The 20,732-nt window shown below is 42.6% G+C and overlaps 1 protein-coding gene across 3 annotated transcripts in view; it reads right to left on the bottom strand.

Moving 5' to 3' along the window:
• HMGXB3 (HMG-box containing 3) overlaps positions 1 to 20,732 on the bottom strand; it is a 56,461-nt gene that overhangs the window by 32,477 nt on the left and 3,252 nt on the right. For 2 of the 3 annotated variants that reach the window (XM_007516399.3, XM_016185295.2), the window contains exons 2-6: positions 19,156 to 19,294; positions 17,886 to 18,060; positions 11,938 to 12,435; positions 10,384 to 10,482; positions 3,044 to 3,175 (exon numbers count right to left, since the gene is read on the bottom strand). In XM_007516399.3, the coding sequence (XP_007516461.1) occupies positions 3,044 to 3,175; positions 10,384 to 10,482; positions 11,938 to 12,435; positions 17,886 to 18,060; positions 19,156 to 19,292 (1,041 nt within the window). In that variant the 5' untranslated portion in view covers positions 19,293 to 19,294. The remainder of the gene's footprint in view (positions 1 to 3,043; positions 3,176 to 10,383; positions 10,483 to 11,937; positions 12,436 to 17,885; positions 18,061 to 19,155; positions 19,295 to 20,732) is intronic. The other variant, XM_060180901.1, reaches the window with a different exon arrangement.

The raw sequence follows: 20,732 nt of genomic DNA, 5'->3' as shown, positions 1-20,732 counted from the left end.
AGGCTAACAAACATATGAAAAACTGCTCTAGGTCACTGATTGTCAGAGAAATGCAAATTAAGACAACACTAAGATACCATCTCACTCCTGTAAGAATGGCATACATCAAAAAGGACAGCAGCAACAAATGCTGGAGAGGATGTGGGGACAGAGGAACCCTTTTACATTGCTGGTGGGAATGTAAATTGGTACAGCCTCTGTGGAGAGCAGTCTGGAAAACTCTCCGAAGGATAGACATGGACCTTCCATATGATCCAGTAATTCCTCTCCTGGGGTTATACCCCAAGGACTCCATAACACCCAACTAAAAAGAGGTGTGTACTCCTATGTTCATAGCAGCACAATTCATATAGCTAAAACCTGGAAGCAACCCAGGTGCCCAACACCAGATGAGTGGCTGAGAAAGCTGTGGTATATATACACAATGGAATACTATGCAGCTATCAAGAACAATGAACCCACCTTCTCTGACCCATCTTGGACAGAGCTAGAAGGAATTATGTTAAGTGAACTAAGTCAGAAAGATAAAGATGAGTATGGGATGATCCCACTCATCAACAGAAGTTGAGTAAGAAGATATGAAAGAGAAACTAAAAGCAGGACCTGATCAAATTGTAAGTAGGGCACCAAAGTAAAAACCCTGTGGTGAGGGGTAGACATGCATATTCCTGGGCCAGTGGGGGGTGGGAGTGGGTAGGAGGGATGGGTCAAAGTCTTTTGGTGGTGGGAATGGTGTTTATGTACACTCCTAGCAAAATGTAGACATATAAATCAGTAGTTAATTAATATGAGAGGGGGAAAATCAGTTGTATGTCTCAAAGTTTCTCAAAACACAAACTGAATCTTTTTAATATATAGGCTATGTATTTGATATGCGGACTCTCTCAGAAGCCTAGACCAAGTAGATCAGAAGCATCCAATAGCACAGCTATATACAAGATACTGGATACTGTACAGCAAACCATAACAAAAGGACTTTTCAAAGTTAACCCAATTACCAAATAATGTGATGTTAACATTAACTATCGATTGTCTTTTTGAACCCTAAGACAGCAGGAACCTCACATCTCCACTATAGAGCCCGTACTTCCCCCAGTCCTGGAACCCTTGGACAGGGCCCACTTTCCCGTATGCGTCTCCCAATCCAAACCAAATAATATTGCATCCGCCAATCACAACCTAACCAACGCAACGATTGCCACCTCAACATGCTTCACCTCAGACTGCGTCCAGAGACTTCACATGTGGAATGACCACCCTTCGGCTTCATTACTCGGGTGAGACCTTTCCTTTTATAGTACATTTCATCTCAGGTAGTTCACTTTCTAACAAAGTCCCATAACCTAGATATATACCAGTTTCTGTGTGAGAGAGCTTATGTTCACACGTATCCATAAACTACTGCAAAATATATACCTGAAAGCAGAAGTACATTAGAGTTTGCAGTGAGTACCTCCCTAACACTTCCTCTCCACTATTCCAAGCTTGGGATCCATGATTGCTCAACAAATTGTTTGGCTTCGTATGTTAACTCTCTTTTCAGTCACCAGGTTCGAGATGCCACCAGAATACTGGCCAGGCTTCCCTGGATTGAAGACCCCACCAATGTGTCCTGGAGCTCTGCTTCCCCATAGACACACCTTACTAGGGAAAGAGAGAGGCAGACTGGGAGTATGGACCGACCAGTCAATGCCCATGTTCAGTGGGGAAGCAATTACAGAAGCCAGACCTTCTACCTTCTGCAACCCTCAATGACCCTGGGTCCATGCTCCCAGAGGGCTAGAGAATGGGAAAGCTATCATGGGAGGGGGTGGGTTATGGAGATTGGGTGGTGGGAATTGTGTGGAGTTGTACCCCTCCTACCATATGTTTTTGTTCATTAATCCTTTCTTAAATAAAAAATTAAAAAAAAAAAAAGGACATCGAAACCAAGGGAGACAGAAAAATGACTTGCCTAGTTGCATGCTAAAGACTAGGGGAGTGGGGATTTGAACTAACGAATCTGATTCTCGAATTACATTCTTAATGATGTTATCTTCCCAGAATTGGTGCTTCCTTGAATCTCAGTTGAGGGCAAAAGTCACCATCCTTTTATTTTATATTCAAAGATATGTCCCTACCACAATCTTAGCCTAAGCTATCTTCAAAGAAGTAGTATCTTCTCTTTCTTTTCCTAATACCCAAAGTCCACTGATCCTTTAAGAGCATCTCTTCTATAAACTATTCCTGACTATTCTAGTCCTTTTAGCTGCAGTTTCACACAAAAAACATGACAAGTTTGTGTAATTTAGACAGTGGTGCTAAGCTTGTAACAAGTAATAAAAAAGCTGTGAAGGACTAATCCTCAGAGGCATAGCTTCTGATATTTCTCATCAATCCCCCACACACACATTTTTTCCCCAAAATAAATACTGAAACAGAGATGATAGGACTGAAGCTTCCTCCAATGCAGTGGGGGCTGGGCTCAAACCAGGCCACACACATGACAAAGCACACTATCCAAGTGAGCTATTTCAACAGCCCTGATATTCAATTTATTTCTTTCTTTTCCCCAAGAACACTGCTCAGCTCTGGCTTATGGGGTACAGAGGATTGAACCTGGGATTTCAGGGCCTCAGGCACGAAAGTCCTTTGCATAATCATTATTCTATATCCTCAGCCCCCTGAAATTCATTAATTTATTAACATTTAGATAAAGAGATTCTTATTTGTGAAGTTAGACTATGGAAGACCTTGAACAGAAAGCTAAAGACCTCCACTATTTGAGACTGAAAAGAGTTTAAGTTAAGGAGCAAGATTATCAGCTATGCATCTAAATTTCAGCCTTTGTAAAAAATGAAAAGACTCATGGGCCAGCAATGAATAATGGCTTTTCTTTGGACGGCATAAGATCATAGATAACATTTTATTCTTCCTTTGTAAAAATGTAAAATGAATTTGTACAGTCAGAAAATACAAGTGAGTACTGTTTTCATCTATTCTTAAGGGAACCAGGAAACCTATTTGTGAGGCTTCCCAAGCAGAGTTGGCCAATGGAGCATACCTTTGGGATCCACTTCCCTCCTAGGAAGTTACCACAGGTAGGGCACTTAGGTGGTTTGTGCCTGGTGACATATGTAAAGGAGCAACCTGGGCTGGTGCATGTTCCATGACCCCGACGGGTATATGTGGTAGTCTGCAAGGGAAAGAACAGGTCAGTTATCAACACCACCTCTCAGATCCTGATAAGCATTTTAACCACAGCAATACTAGCAGGATACCAGCTTGTAAAAGATAGCTAAGTCATAGTATCGAAGTTGAAAAGGTGTTAAAATACCTACCACTAGTCTGCTTTTGTTAAACTGGAGAAACTGAGTCCAAATGAGGAAAGGCTAAGGTTGGGTCCAAGGCCACACAGGTATCAACAGAATAAAGATGGTAAAACTTGCTGTAACTGAGTGAGATGCCATGCAGTGCTAAAGATTACTACTGTATTATTGGGAAAGTCATGACATATTTTTCTAGGTAAAAATGCACCATGACTTTCCCAACAATCCACTAGTATCTTATTGAATGCGCTCAGCAACAAGGTGAGAGCAAGTAGCACTACTACTGAGGCTCAGAGTGGTGAATTCTTTCTTTGCCTTAAAGGGTGCAGTGGCCCAAGGCAGAGTCTGGCGTAGAACATAGCTGATATTTGGTCCAAGATTTCTTCCATGGATTCAGTTGTACCCTGTGGCTCCAAATACTTCAAATAATGTTTCAGCTAAAAGGGAAACTATAGCCAGACTTCAGAGATGAAAAAATAGATCACAGTAAAAAAAAAAAGGGGGGGGGGGATTTTAGTAGAAACAAAGTCTTTTAACAATGTAAAAGAATTTAATAATCTGCTTGTGAATACATTGAGCCACAGGTTCTCATCACCTCTGATTTCTTTCAACAAAATGTAAAATGATGAGTCATAACATTTCAGCTACAAACAGAAATTAGCCATGCTCTGCTATAGATTAATGCTGGAATGAAAGCATTTTCTTCTAAAAGCAGTTGTCAGTTCTGCATGTTTAGTCAGCAAATAATCCTAGTTTCCCTAGTCTTGGCAACCAAAAATCAAAATCTCCTTTAGGGAAATTACCAAGATGATGCGAGGCAATCTGAGCAGGTGGTCACAACAGTGGCGGTAGGTCAAAGGTGAGTGAGAAGCAGACTGGCACCAGGGCAAAAGACCAGATTTGGGATTCCAACTTTGCCAGTGTGACAGACTAGAATTAAGTTATCCAATCTCCTGGGTACTGGTTTCTTCCTCTATAAATTAATCTATCTAGGGAGGCCGGGTGGTGGTGAACTTAGCTAAGTGCACATATTAGCATGCACAAGGAACCAGGTTCAAGACCCCAGTCCCCACCTGCAGAAGAAATCTTCACAAGTGGTAAAACAGTGCAACAAGTTTCTGTCACTCACTAACTCCCCCTCCCTCTAAATTTGTCTGTTCTATCAAAGATTTTAAAAAGTTTTTTTTAAGAGACTAATTCAAAAACCATATGCTTGCACACTAATTTTAACGGACTGATTCTGAGTAGTGAATGAGGTAAGGAATGAGAAAATGACACTTAAGTCTATTACTGAGATCGTAGCCACATGAAGAATACTCATTTTGAACAAGTCCTCAAATAGTGAAATTTTGAGACAGGTTAACTCTGTAAGGATATCATCATGACCTTGGAAATAGTCCAAAGAGAAGCTTGCAGAATTGATTTTAGGAAAAAAAAAAAAAAAGTAAGTGACACGAGGCTGCTGTTTCATTCATAGATGGTGGTCATAAAAATTCTCTTCAAGGGAGTCGGGCGGTAGCACAGTGGGTTAAGAGTAGGTGGCACAGATTCGACTTCCGGAGGCGGAGCTACGAGCAGCAGATCGCTTTCTCTCCTCTCCTCTCCTCTCCTGGATCAACTAGGAATACCAAAGGAGACCACCCGGACCGAAACAAGACAGGACTAGAATGACCACAGAAACCCAGTAAATCACCCGTGAGTACAAACACGCGTGGCTGGAGACAGAGAGGAGAGAGGGGCCTAAGGAGAGATTAAGAGACTGCTAACAGTTTGACAGTTTGTCAGTGGAGACACCACCTCCAGTCTGCTCCACCAACAAGGGGACAGCTGAAGGGAGGAAAGGACTCCCCAGAGACTCACCAAGTGCAACTCTGAGTCTCCATTGCTACTACCCTCAGAATCTGGAGCAGCAACAGGGAGGGACACCAGGGTACAGAGATCTAACTGGGAAACTCAGGAGAAGACCTATACCTCGGTGGCATAGCTGAGGGGCTGTGAAAGTCTCTTTGCATAACCACTGGATTATCTCTGCCACACCCTGCTTTATCTCTTGCTCAGGAGTCAGTGATTAAGCCAAGAAGCCTATTGATAGTTTAAAAGCCCTCAGGCTACCATAGCCTACAGGGGAAAAAAAAAAAAGGCTTTTACACCACTGAACTCCAACTCAGGGATTGAAAAAACTGTTAACTTATATAAAATGGTTAAAACAACAAGAAAAAATAATGGAGACTCGAACCAGGACAAGAGTCCAGCTAAAAGTCCTCCAGAAGGCGAAGCACAAAACAACGAGTTCAACATCCAAACATTAGCTAAGGAAATAATAACAGGAGTGAGTAAAGAATTTGAAAAAATTGTAATCAGAACTGCAGGAACAACAAATGAGAATATGGAAGAAAATTCTAATTATCTCATGGTTATTAGAGAGCTGAAAGCTGAAATTGCTGAGCTAAGAAGGCAACTAGCTGAACAAGCTAAAACAGTATCAGAGCAGGGCAACAAAATAGATGAACTCCAGAAAGCAGTAGAGGGCAGAGAGAATAGAATCAATGAGGCTGAAGACAGAATTAGCAAGATTGAGGATGAATTAGAGACAACTAAAAAAGAAGTAAGAGATCTCAAAAAGAGATTAAGAGATGCTGAAAACAACAACAGAGTCCTATGGGATGACTTCAAAAGAAACAATATACGCATTATTGGCTTACCAGAGGAAGAAAGAGAAGGGGAGGAAGAAAGCATTCTCCAGGCCATAATAGCTGAAAATTTCTCTAGTCTAGACAACACCAAAGACATAAAGATTCAAGAAGCCCAGAGGGTCCCAAACAGAATTAACCCAGACCTAAAGACACCAAGACATGTCATACTTAGATTGGAAAGGAATAAGGATAAAGAAAGGATCCTCAAGGCTGCAAGAGAAAAACAAAGAGTCACCTACAAAGGAAAACCCATAAGATTAGCAGCAGACTTCTCCATACAAACACTACAGGCCAGAAGAGAATGGCAAGATATCTATCGAGTGCTCAATGAGAAAGGCTTTCAGCCAAGAATACTATATCCTGCTAGATTGTCATTCAGACTAGATGGAAGCATCAAAACCTTCTCAGACAAGCAACAGTTGAAGGAAGCAACCATCACCAAGCCTGCCTTGAAAGAAGTTCTGAAAGGTTTCCTATAAACAACCAGACCACCATAAATAGAACATATATCAAAACAGTTCCTTTTTCTATAGCAACAAAAACAATAAAATATCTAGGAATAAACCTAACCAAAGAAGTGAAAGACTTGTATACTGAAAATTATGAGTCACTACTCAAAGAAATTGAAAAAGACACAAAGAAGTGGAAAGATATTCCATGTTCATGGGTTGGAAGAATTAACATCATCAAAATGAATATATTACCCAGAGCCATCTACAAATTTAATGCTATCCCCATCAAGATCCCAAGCACATTTTTTAGGAGAATAGAAAAAATGCTACAAATGTTTATCTGGAACCAGAAAAGACCTAGAATTGCCAAAACAATCTTGAGAAAAAAGAACAGAACCGGAGGCATCACACTGCCAGATCTCAAACTATATTATAGGGCCATTGTCATCAAAACTGCTTGGTACTGGAACATGAACAGACACACTGACCAGTGGAATAGAATTGAGAGCCCAGAAATGAGGCCCCACACCTATGGGCATCTAATCTTTGACAAAGGGGCCCAGACTATTATATGGGGGAAGCAGAGTCTCTTCAACAAATGGTGTTGGAAACAATGGGTTGAAACATGCAGAAGAATGAAGCTGAATCACTGTATTTCACCAAATACAAAAGTAAATTCCAAGTGGATCAAGGACTTGGATGTTAGACCAGAAACTATCAGATACTTAGAGGAAAATATTGGAAGAACTTTTTTCCGCATAAATTTTAAAGACATTTTCAATGAAACGAATCCAATTACAAGGAAGACTAAGGCAAGTATAAACCTATGGGACTACATCAAATTAAAAAGCTTCTTCACAGCAAAAGAAACCACTACCCAAATCAAGAGACCCCTCACAGAATGGGAGAAGATCTTTACATGCCATACATCAGATAAGAGTTTAATAACCAACATATATAAAGAGCTTACCAGACTCAACAACAAGACAACAAATAACCCCATCCAAAAGTGGGGGGAGGAATTGGACAGAATATTCACCACAGAAGAGATCCAAAAGGCCGAGAAACACATGAAAAAATGCTCCAAGTCTCTGATTGTCAGAGAAATGCAAATCAAGACAACAATGAGATATCACTTCACTCCTGTGAGAATGTTATGCATCAGAAAAGGTAACAGCAGCAAATGCTGGAGAGGGTGTGGGGTCAAAGGAACCCTCCTGCACTGCTGGTGGGAATGTCAATTGGTCCAACCTCTGTGGAGAACAGTCTGGAGAACTCTCAGAAGGCTAGAAATGGACCTACCCTATGACCCTGCAATTCCCCTCCTGGGGATATATCCTAAGGAACCCAACACATCCATCCAAAAAGATCTGTGTACACATATGTTCTTGGCAGCACAATTTGTAATAGCCAAAACCTGGAAACAACCCAGGTGTCCAACAACAGATGAGTGGCTGAGCAAGTTGTGGTATATATACACAATGGAATACTACTCAGCTGTAAAAAATGGTGACTTCACCGTTTTCAGCCGATCTTGGATGGACCTTGAAAAAATCATGTTGAGTGAAATAAGTCAGAAACAGAAGGATGAATATGGGATGATCTCACTCTCAGGCTGAAGTTGAAAAACAAGATTAGAAAAGAAAACACAAGTCGAACCTGAAATGGAATTGGAGTATTACACCAAAGTAAAAGACTCTGGGGTGAGTGGGTAGGTGGGGAGAATACAGGTCCATGAAAAATGATGAATGAAATAGTGGGGGTTGTATTGCTAAATGGGAATCTGGGGAATGTTATGCATGTAAAAAAAAAAAAAAAAAAAGAAGTAGAAACGCAAAGCAAAAAAAAAAAAAAAAAAAGAGTAGGTGGCACAAAGCGTAAGGAACAGCGTAAGGATCCTGGTTCAAGCACCCGGCTCCCCACCTGCAAGGGAGTCGCTTCACAAGCAGTGAAGCAGGTCTGCAGGTGTCTATCTTTCTCTCCCCCGTCTTCCCCTCCTCTCTCCATTTCTCTGTCCTATCCAATGACATCAGTAACAACAATAAAACAACAGGGGCAACAAAAAGGAATAAATATTTTTTTTAAATAATCTTCAAGACGAGTTTATCTGACAACTATTCAGGATCTAAATTATAAAAAATATAAATTTCAAGGAAAACAGAGATTCAGGAGAAATAATTCCTCCAGGAATCAGTATAAGAAAAATTGTTTAGGGCAAGGTGTTGGCAGACCCAGTTCAGTGCCTATGTTATGTCCAAGGACCTGCATTCAAGGCTCCATCCCCACCTACAGGGGGAAAGCCTCAGGAGCAGAAAAGCAGTGCTGCAGGTGTCCCCAACAACCACCCCCCCACCCCAGCTCTCCCTCCTCTCTCAATTTCTCTTTGTCACTATCTGGGAGGAAAAGAGGGAAGGAGGGAAAGGTAGGATAGGAAGGAAAGGAAAGAAGATCACTGGGATCAGTAGACCTGTGGTCCCGGCAATAACCCTAGTGGCAACAAAACGTAAGCTACTAAAATAACCAAGATAAAATAAAGTTAATAGCTAACAAGATTATCTGCTCTATTTCAACACTGTTAAATTAATGTAACAATGTAAGACAAAATAAAAGAGTCTAGATGAAAAAAAAAAAGCCGACTTTATTCAGTTACCCATATAAATTGCAATCGAATCTACTAAAAAGTTACCAGAATACACGATTTAGCAAAGTGGGAGGATACAAGCTTAATGTGCAAATAATAACTATTATTATTTGTTACTATATATACTAACAGTGAACAATTGGTTTAAAAAAAAAGTGGGGTGGGCAGTAGCGTACCAAGTTGAGCACACATATTACCATGCATAAGGACCAGGGTTTGAGCCCCTGCTCCCCACTCCCCACCTACAGGGGGTAAGCTTCATGAGCAGTGAAGCAGGTCTGCAGTTGTCTATCTTTCTCCCTATTCCACCTCCCCTCTCAATTTCTCTCTGTCCTATCAAATAATAAAAATATAAAGGAAAAAAGAATGGAAAGGAATAAAAAAAAAAATGTGGCCTCTGGAAGCAATGGATTTGTACTGTCAGCCCAAGATCCAGCTATAACCTTTGTGACAAAAAAAAAAAAAAAAAAAAAAGCAGGGGGTGGGAGGAAAAAAGGAACAAAGAAATATGAACTGTCTAGGTATAAATCTCAGTCCAGACACTGCAAGTATATGGGGAAAAAAAAAAAAGAGCATTAACTGACAATCAAAAACCAGGGCCCCGGTTCTACTGGATTTTGCATCCCAGTGGTCTTGAATCACTCAGGGTATAACTTCTTTTTCATCTAAGGATCTTTCCCTCATCTGTACAATAGCAGAATTCAGTGAGACTTCTTTTCCTAAATGATGTGCTTATGAAAATGTGTTAATAGTCATGGGACCTATTTATAGAAAAATACTCTCAAAGAAGAAAGCTTGCAGGTAACATTAAGTGTTTATGGACTGGGAGTCAGGCGGTAGCGCACAGGTTAAGCGCACGTGGTGCAAAGTGCAAGGACCGGCATTAAGGATGCCGGTTCGAGCCCCAAGCTCCCCCCCTGCAGGGGGGTCGCTTCACAAGCGGTGAAGCAGGTCTGCAGGTGTCTGTCTTTCTCTCCCCGTCTCTGTCTTCCCCTCCTCTCTCCATTTCTCTCTGTCCTATCCAACAACAATGACATCAGTAACAATAATAATAACTACAACAATAAAAAACAAGAATAAAAGGAAATATATATATATTTAAAAAATAAATAAACTGTTTATGGACTGGGTGGAGCTCGACCCACAGACCTCCCTCCACCTTCATCCTGTTAAGAACACCTGAACCGGATAACCTCAGCTGAGGTAGTGAGGCTTTTAGAAAACTATCTGGAAGACAGTTCTTCTGGAGCCCTAATATCCATCAACTGCCCCCCCTTCCATACACTGACCAGTTTGATGGAGGTGGGGTTCTCCACTACTGAGTAGGCAGGAAGAGGCAGCATGATGAATTGTGTGGCTGGCGCTGAGGAGCTACTCTCAGTAGAATCCTGTGAACGGGTGGAGAACAGTTTTAAGAGGAATAGAAGAAACAGCCACATCACTAGATGACAATGTGCTTATTATCTTAAGTACTTTAAAAAAAAAGAGGGGGCAAACCAGATAGTGGTGCACCTGGTTGAGAGCACACATTACTATACATGAGGACCTGTGTTCAAACCCCTGGTCCCCACCTGCAGGGGGGACACTTCGGGAGTGGTGAAACATTGCTGCGTCTATCTTTCTTTTTCTCTTCCTATCTCTCTTCCTTCCCTCTCAATCTGTCTTATCAAGAAGAAGTTCATTAAATATTTTAAGTTCTTAGAAAAGGGGCAAGTATAGATAGGGCATGTGTCATGCTATGTGCACAGCCCAGGTTTGAGCCGACACACATGGGAATTACTATGGCACAGGAAGCTGCTACACTTACTGCAAAATAGTCCAATTAAGATAGAGAAAACCATTACCACAATGTGCCACTCCTGCTTAACGGATGAGGAAAACTGCTGTGTGAGAGACCCAGAAATGAAGAAGTTAGCAAAAGTCCTGAGTCTGCCCCATTGTTAGCACCTAATCAACCTTCCTTAGCCAGGTCCATGGCAGTGCTTTATTATTAGAACAAAGGGATAAGCCTGGGACAGAGTCCTTTGCAGGACTACCTACGTTCATCTGCCCAGGCCCTAGGGGGCTGTGGCATGATGATTCTCTCAGACGGAGCAGACTTCATAAAGCTCAGGGGATGCCATCCTACCCAGAGTATTAGAAGGCATGATGGCAGCTTCCCTACTGGGAGAGCAGGCTATGTGGCCTCAACTGGGGACAACAAACACACACTAGAGAGAGAATTCCCATTATTCTCACTGATCTGACCTTGAACAAAGCTCTCTTCTACTCACTTCTGTGCCTAGGAAAACCACCTGAAAATCCTCCTATAAAGTTCAAGGTTTGTGTTTGGTGAAATATTCACAATAAAATTCTGAATGTGGGCCAGGGAGCTATCTCTGTACCAGAATACCAGACTTAACATGTCTGAGGTCTCTGAGATGCCCCTAAAACCACATGTCAGAGCTAAGCAATGCTGTTTCTTTCACATGTTCTCTCTCCTTCATGATAAAAACAAATAAAGTAAATAAATAGTAACAAATAATAATAAACAAAGTCCTGGTTTTGACTCAAGGGAAGCCCAAACACTATTTCTGTGTGCTGTGTTCTATTACTTGTGCCTTGTGTACTATCTCAAAGAAAAATCTGCTTTCACTGGGCAAGAGAAGTTGGCCGGAGTGTCTAAGAAACCAAAGATAACTTTCTTATCAAGTCCAGGGGGTCAAAAATGGCCCAAGAGTATTAGAAATGCCTCAAAGAGCCATACAAGCACTGTTCATTTCCATTTCGGAGTCCCCTTCACAGACAGTGCTAGTACCCTTCCAGTCAGATACTGTGAGGACTTCAGTACCAAAGCCACTTACCCTCATGACGGTTACCACTGACATGCTCTCCCCCACCTGGGCATGGGGCACAGCCAGGCTTCCGGTGGGGAGGTCTGGCGAGTCATTCACCAAGCTTTCTTCGATTACCAAGCTTGTCTGGTAAGCCTGGTGGCTCTCCCTCACCTCCAGGGAAGCCTCCTCCAGAAGCATATCCTGGCTGAGGATCTCTGAGGTGGCAATCTCCTGCACAGCACCTGGCTGGGCAAGGCTGCCCACCTCCTCGGCAAGGGCCTCCACAGCCAGGCACTGCTCTGCCATGCCTGCATGGCTGGACACTGTCTCCAGGGCAGTGTTGGGCACGAGAGAGGATCCTTTAGAGGACATCTGGTTCTGGGCCACGCACAGTTCGAGCTGAGGACAGCTCCGATCCTCCTGAAGGCTGCTCTTGGGAATGATGATGTAATCTGAGCGGGGGAGGATCTTTCGGAAACCTGGGATATCCGGAACCACAGCAGTCAGTGTGGAGAGCTTAGAGTTCTGAGGAAGCCAGGAATGGAAGATGATCAGAGATAAACTCAGTAAAATCACTTAGATACACATTTATGTGATCTTTTGTTTTTGTTTTTGCTACAGGGGCCAGAAAGACTTTACTCGTAACACCAGTAGGGTTAGTCCCTCTCAACAGCATCTCTGTTTGGATTACACTTTAACCAATGTAGCTTACTCACACACATAGGAGACAGACAATGTGAATTCAATTACAAAAAAAATGCATTGATCCTGTATATAACTCGAGTCTGGCAATCTTGAACAAATCTTTCCCCTTTTTTAGATCTTGGTGCCCCCTCTGTAAAATGAGGGAGTTGAATCAGGCTATTTATAAGTTCCTTTCTAGCTCTGATACTTTTATCTTCCAAAGTAGCAGGTTGAAACACCAGAACATAAACTATTCAATAAAACTGGGAAAAGAGAGAAATACGAGTCAACGGGCTGAGTTGAAACCCGAGGCAGCAAGTAGATATTCTGACATCACCATTTTCTCCTATACTGAAAATAGGATGACTAGATTGTAAAGCTAAGTCTCCATTTAGAGAACGGGCATCCAGAAAGGGCTACAGCCTATAAGTCTGAAAATATAGGGGTATATACCCCCCCCAAACACACACACAGGATAATATGGATATATTAGCACTGACCTTGGACCTTACGGCTTAGAATATATTTTCCTATATACAAACACAGTATTTAAAGTTACACATTATTATCATTTTCATTTGACAAACGGGGGAATTGAAGCTCAGGGAAGTAAACTTTCCCAAAACCCAGAATTAGTACAGAGTAAAGTACTCCAGAGAGATCAAGTTCTACAAGTATAAGTCCACACAGTTAATTAGCACCAAGAAAAAGGTACTTTTATTTTCTCAATCTAAACTAAATATTATTTGATAAGTAAAGTGGAAAGTTATTTAAATTTAACTTTCAATGTTAATTGAAAGTTGAAATTAAATGCAGTGAGTTTTAGGAGCCCAGCCCTATGTCAATTATAAAAGGATCTTAAATTGGCTGGGGAAACAGCTCAGGATGGTAGATGGTAGAGGACAAGGCTCTCAGCAAAGCTGAAGCTCTTGATTCTATTCCTAAGTGTTGCATGACTCAAGTTTAAGAAAGCACTCAGATGAAAACATGAAAGCAGACAGCTGAATCTTTCACAAGCCTTCACTGGAGAGACCATGGAAAACTGGCATTTGAAGCAGACAAGTCAGAACAAAACAAAATGGTGGTAAACACATAGCACAGTCTAGTGGCCTGGGAGGTGGCACAGTGGGATAAAGTCTTGATGTGCTTTTCTTTAAAGACATGCTTATTCACGAGAGAGTAAGCCATCTCAGCAATCTGCTACATACAACGCTGGTGATCAAACCCAGGACTTCATCCCGAGAGACGAGTGCTTTATCCACTGCACCATCTCCTGGGTAGCTTAAAAAAAAGTTTTAGGGAGTCGGGCGTAGCTCAGTGGGTTAAGCGCAGGTGGCACAAAGCACAAAGATCGGCATAAGGATCCCGGTTCAAGCTCCCGGCTCCCTACCTGCAGGGGAGTCACTTCACAGGTGGTGAAGCAGGTCTGCAGGTGTCTGTCTTTCTCTGCCCCTCTCTGTCTTCCCCTCCTCTCTCCATTTCTCTCTGTCCTATCCAACAACAATGACAGCAATAACAACAACAACGATAAACAACAAGGGCAACAAAAGGGAAAATAAATTAATTAAAAAAAAGAAAAAAGTAGAATCTTTATTTACAAAAAAAAAGTTTTAAAAAAATCTAAAAAATGGGCTGGGGGAAACAGCTTAATTATAATGTAAAAAGGCCTTCATGCCTGAGTTTCTGAGGCTTCAGGTTCAATCCCCAGCACTTCCATAAGCCACAGCTGTGCTGCTGTGCTCTGGTCTTGTTCTCTGTATCTTTTTCTCTGTATCTATTTTATTTTAAATAAATAAAATCTATCTTTTAAACTTAAAAAAAAAAAAGCAAGCAGAGCAACCAAGGAAGTCTAAAAGCTAGGTTTTCTTCCTGGGCTGAAAGGAGTAACACTGGAGTCATTTGGCAGGAGACCCAGAGTGCTGCTGAGCAAACAGTCTGTCAGAAGGGCTCCCACAGGCTCCTGAAGTATGAGGGCAGGAAGTCTCAACTTCCACCCAGGCAAGCTGGCTCATCCAGCCTTGGCATGTTTCAGATGCCCAATAAATACCACATCTTCTTAGAGGACCACCGGAAATTTAACCTTCCATATGCGTTATGTTTCATTTTGCACAACCACTATGTCATTCCTCCTTTCCTCAAGAGAGACATTCCTTGACCTAGTTGGTGTATGCCAAGAACCCAGGCAAGGTTTACATTTACTTTACATTGGAAAGATTTATTTCCTTGGCCTGGGAGGTGGTGCAGAGGATAAACCACTGGACTCTCAAGCATGAAATCCTGAATTTGGTCCCTGACAACACATGTACCAGAGTGATGTCCTGGTTCTCTTTCTCTCCTCTCTCATCAAGAAACAAAGATGATTTTGAAATTTTTTTTTTCGAAAGATTTATTTTCTAAGACACAATGGAGCACCACTAGCTCCTATGTGGTGCTGGGGGTGGAACTAGGGTATTACAAATGGAAAGCATGTGCTCCGTTTGTCCAGCCACCTCCCAGCCACACACACTGATTTCAAAAACCCCATTTTATAAACAAGGAAACCCAACACTGCAAGTAAGTGTAAGTGTGTATCTTCCAGAGAGCTATTATAGTCGGGATTTTAGTGGTGGTGACGAAGAAATGTTAGATATCAATCTGCAAATAGATATGGTCTCACAGATGTTCCTTACCACTACCCCAGCTTTTCTATCTTCAAAGCCAAATCTTCTACTTTTAGAGCAACAGAGAGAGAATGAAACACCATTCGCTATCAATGAAGTTCTCCTTGTTGCGCCCATGTGATGCCAAGGATCAAACTCAGGGATTCAAGCATGTGTGCAAGGCATCTACATGAAAGCTGCCTCCGCTGCTCCTATTTAAAATGTTTACATAGAGGAAGCCAGGTGGCAGCACACTCGGTAGAGCAGCATGTTACCGTGCACTAGAATCCGGGTTCAAGTCTCCAGCTCCCACCTGTAGGGAGAAGCTTCACAAGAGGTGAAGCAGTGCTCCAAGTTTGTCCTCCCACCCCCCCATCCCTCTCAATTTCTCTCTGTCTCTATCCAACAAAATAAACATTTTTTTTTTTTAAATAAGAGAGCCGGAGGTGATTCTATTTACCCTGCCCACACACTGAGACTGCTGCCCAGACTCAGTTTATAAACAAATCATCTGGAAGGAGCATGAAGCGCCATCTCCAAGACTGTAGTTAGCGCAAAACTCTTCTAGAAGAATATGCCGGTTAGGATAAAATAATCTGAAGTTTGGCAGCAGAGATGGGCTCCACTAAAGGGAAAATAGAGCCTGTTTAGCTGTACACAGTTGTATTTCTGAGGTCCGTCTGCTCTACAACAGCAAAAGAGAAATCAGAGACAGGAGTTTCAATTGAAAGGAGGTAATGGTAAAAGATTTCAGCTTGCAGTAGCTATGCTATTTTTTTAATCTTTATTTATTTATTGGATAGACTGTCAGAAATCAAGGGGGATGAGTGACAGACAGAGACACCTGTAGCACTGCTTTACCACTTGCAAAGCTTTCCTCTTGCAGGTGGGGACTGAGGCTTGAAACCGGGTCCTTGAGCATTGTAACATTGTAACACCACCACCCAGGTCTCTCCATGTTATTTTTTTAGGTGGAAATTAAAGTTTATAAAACAAATTTGTGGCTTTAATAGCACTCAGTGTTTTGTTACTGGGAAGTAGAAAAAAAATGGCTGTAAGAGTCTAAATGCATGCATACTTATCATTTTTTTAAAGATTTATTTAGACAGTCAGGCGGTAGTGCAGTGGGTTAAGCGCAAGTGATGCAAATCGCAAGGACCAGCATAAGGACCCAGTGTGAGCCCCCGGCTCCCCACCTGCAGGGAAGACACTTCACAAGCGGTGAAGCAGATCTGTAGGTGTCTGTCTTTCTCTCCCCCTGTCTTCTCCTCTCTCCATTTCTCTCTGTCCTATCCAATAACAATGAAATCAATAACAACTACAATACAAGGGCAACAAAAAGGGAATATTTTAAAAAATTAAAATATATATATACATATTGAAAAAAAAAAAGATCTATTTAGGGACCTGGGAGGCAATGGAGTGGGTAAAGTGTCAGATGCCCAAGCATGAGGTCCAGTGACTCTTGGCATTGCATATGCCAGAATGATGCTCTGGTTCTTTCTCCCTCTAATAATAATAGTAATAATCAGTAAAAAAAATATTTCATGAAAGACAGAAACAGAGAGAACCAGAACACCACTCCAGCATATGTGGTGCTGGGGTTAAACTCAAGACCTTACGTTGCAAGTCCTACACTGGACCTGCTGAGCCTCCTCCCCAGTTACACTTTCTTATCCTCTAATCCAGTTACACTTTCTTATCCTCTAATCCAAGCACTCCAAGCCTCAGCCTCCTCCACCATGTTCAGCTTTGCATTTCTGCTTCAAGCACCACTGTTTACACCATCACTGATGGCAGATGACTGAAACACTACACAAAGCAGCTGTATCTACCTACCTTTAAACATGCAAGGTAGCCACTAACCACCCTTTAACTGACAGCAATCAGTAGCAAGACAAGTTAATCACATAAATTCAATTTACAACACGGAAACTCACAGTGTAGGAAAAATGTCTATATAAACTACTACACTGAAGGGAGATATCAACTATCCATGAATATAAGGGGTTCCAAGTTTTGCTAAATTCAGAAAAAGGCACCTGGGGCTGCAGATAGCTTAGAAAATGAATTGTCCGTGTACTTCTGCAACCCACATGGAAAACGGTGCAAAGAACAACATCAACTAGAAATAGATAGGCAATGTCAGATTCAAGAAAGATAAAAATCATTCAACCTAAAAGTGTTTCCGAAGAAAGGAAAGAGTAACAGGAGGCCAGTTGTGACCCCAACAGGAGTTTGGGACTATCAGCATACGAATGACGTCAGTCTGAGGCGGGACACAGAGAAGGGAATGTATAAAGCACGGGACCTGGAGCAGGTTGCTCTCTTTGGCTGCTGCTTCATCTTGGCGGAGGCTTTCCAGGTATCCGCCATGACCACTTCTCCTAGGAACTGAACTCGGTGTGACTGCTAGCTGGTAAACTTTTAGACTCTTCTACAACTATTAGCAACTTTTAACTCAGCTGATAACTGTTTACCTTATGGGACTAAACTTTCTGTTTAAACGTGTTCTCTGCTCCCCACTGTGAATCCCTAAGCACCATGAAGCCCTGACCCCTTTTAAGTTAAAGGTTACAACAAAGGCCCTCAGGAACTGTGACACTGAATCACAGAAGTTGGATTGGAACAGCAACAAAAAAGGTTACTTACAGGATCCAAACCTTCTTTTTCTAGCTTGGCTTTCTCCAAGTAGTAACTCCTCTCAGCCACGCTAAGAAGTCGCCAGCTCTCACTGATCTTCTTATTGATCTCAGACTGAGGGAGGTGAGGGAGCTCCTGCTGTACTTTCAGGTAAATGTCATAATAGTAAAGAAGGTAAGCTGACCTGAGAAAGCAAAGATTTTCCTGAGGTCTCCTTTTACTCAAACAGTAAACATACAATACTAGTATCTGAGTAACAAAGAATAAAGAAGTAGAAAATGCAGCTTCTTATTTCAGAACATGTACAGACTGAGGCAGAGTAACACTAGGAAGATTTTTAAGTAACACTAGGCAGATTTTTTTCTTTCTACTTGATAGAACAAAGAGAAACTGAGAGTGGAGGGGGGAACAAAGTAGGACAGAGAAAGAGAGACACCTGAACTGAAGCACTACTTCACTGCTCGTGAAGCTTCCCTGCTGCAGGTGGGGACCAAGGGACTTAAAACAGGGTCCTTGTGCAAGCAAGTGGGTGTGTCACTACCCACCAGGGAGGTGTTTTATAGGAGGTCTCCTCCTCCTTCAGCGAAGCTATTCTTGTCTGGTTTACTTCTCCATGGACCATATTTCCTAGAGATGATAGGATCCAAGTAGTGATACACCTGGTTGAATGCACATATTACAGTGCTCAAAGACCCAGATTCAAGCCCTTAACCCCCACCTGCAGGGGGAAGCTTCATAAGTAGTGAAGCAGTGCTTCAGAGGTAGGTAGGTGTGTGTGTGTGTGTATGTGTGCGCGCGTGCCTCCCTATTCCCCCATCCCTTTTGATTTTTGTCTCTATACAAAATAAAGAGATGAGCAAGAAAGACGCAGGAGTTCTATCACTCCACCCTACCGCAGAAAGGCTAGGGGGTGGGGAGGTGGGCTGACTACATAGTCCCTGGTCACCTCACTGGTCAATAGCATTTCCCCAAAGCTAAGAAAGTAAGCAAAGTACCAAAAGTGAGCCACTCAGTGCTGGCAGGCTCAGACAAGAAGTTCAGAGTGTTCAGAGCTAAAAGGATAGACGTTAGAGGAACAGCATGGATATCCTTTACAGCTATCACTGGTACCTTCCCACTGCCCTCCCCACCTCAGCCCCACTGCGCAGAGGGGGAGACTTCAAAAACTGGCAAGGTGCTCTTGATGAATCCAGGTGCGGCCTGTAAGCCTTCCTGACACTGCACTCTAAGCAGTTTCTGTTGGCAAAGACCAGCAGCGACCCAAAACATGTTGGCTAACCTGGGTTTCTTGGCCTTTTCTCCGTGGATTTTGTACTTTTTCTTCTTCTTGGGTGGCCCAGGGGAGGTATAACAGTAGGCTTCCTCAATTTCCTCCATCACGACAGTTACCTCAGTACCATCATATGATGCATCCATGGCTAAAGGAACGGCAAACACAAACACATTTTAGAAATCTACCCTAGGATGTGAGGGCAATCTGGCTGCGACATCTGTTACCCCATTGATCACCAGGGTTGATTTGGCTGGGCAGGTGTCCCCTTCCTCCCTCACCGCTCCATGTGCGTCCCTCCTGAAGCTGCGCACTCAGTTGCCTTCCCCAAATAGAAATCTACCCTGAAGCGGTCTCCTGATACAGTGATCCCTAAAACCTCCACCAGGATCTCAATCAAAAAAAGCTCTATCATGCCCCAAATGTAACAGATCCTAAGGAGCAGCTGTCTTTTTTTTTTTTTTTTTTTTTTGCCTCCAGGGTTATCACTTGGGCTCAGTACCTGCACTACAAATCCACTGCTCCTGGAGGCCACCTTTTCCCATTTTTGTTGCCCATGTTATTGTTTTTGTTGGATAGGACAGAGAGAAATCAAACACAGAAGGGGAAGACAGAGGGGGAGAGGAAGAGACACCTGCAGACCAGCTTCACAGCTGCTTGTGAAGCGGCTCCCCCCCCCCCCCCCCGCAGGTGAGAAGCTGGCAGCTCAAACCAGGTTCCTTATGCTGGTCCTTGCACTTTGAACCATGTGCCCTTAACGTGCTGCGCTACCGCCTGGCCCCTGTAGTTCTTAAGCACACATGGATTCTAGGGTTCTACCTCAGCCCTTCCAGATCAGTTATCTCTAGTAAGTATGGAGATCTGCATGCTTAACAAGTGTCCCTGGTGATTCCCTTGGCAAAATAAATCTGGGATTAGTAGTTTAAACAGCCTGTGTGTTCAGATTCTCTCATGGGATAGTCACAGTAGTCCTTCCACTCAAAGATTCCCCCACCCCTAACCCCCATGTTTCAAGTACCATATGGTAGTAGAGAAAAACTGGCCAGGAATTAGAAGTCTTGTGTGTGTGTTTGTTTTCTTTGCTTCTAGGGTTATGGCTGGGGCTTGGTGCCTGCACTACAAACCCACTGCTTCTGGAGGCTATTTTTCCGTTTTGTTGCCCTTACTGTGGTTATTATTGTTGCTGTTATTGTTGTTGGATAGAACAAAGAGAAATCAAAAGAGGAGGGGAAGACAGGGCAAAGAAAGACAGACACTTGCAGACCTGCTTCACCGCTTGTGAAGCGACTCTCCTGCAGGTAGGGAGCTGGGGGCTCGAACCGGGATCCTGATAAAAGTCCTTGTGCTTAACCTGCTGCACTACCTACTGCCCGACCCCCCCACCTTGTGTTTTATACCTCAAGTGAACTGTCTCACTGATTCAGTTATTCACTAAACATACAGTGAGAATGGGAGAGATATCCTTATAGTCTGCATCCTGTACCATTTTCCCTTTTTAGTTTTTCATCATTTTATGGGGGTAGGAGGACTCATGATTTACAGTATCGTTGGTGACACATGGGCCCTGTGAGATTTTTCAGTAGGCA

The sequence above is a fragment of the Erinaceus europaeus genome, chromosome 2, assembly GCF_950295315.1.
Source record: "Erinaceus europaeus chromosome 2, mEriEur2.1, whole genome shotgun sequence".
NCBI lineage: Eukaryota > Metazoa > Chordata > Mammalia > Eulipotyphla > Erinaceidae > Erinaceus > Erinaceus europaeus.
Note: the sequence above shows the minus strand (reverse complement) of the source record. Positions and strands in the feature narration are given on the sequence as shown.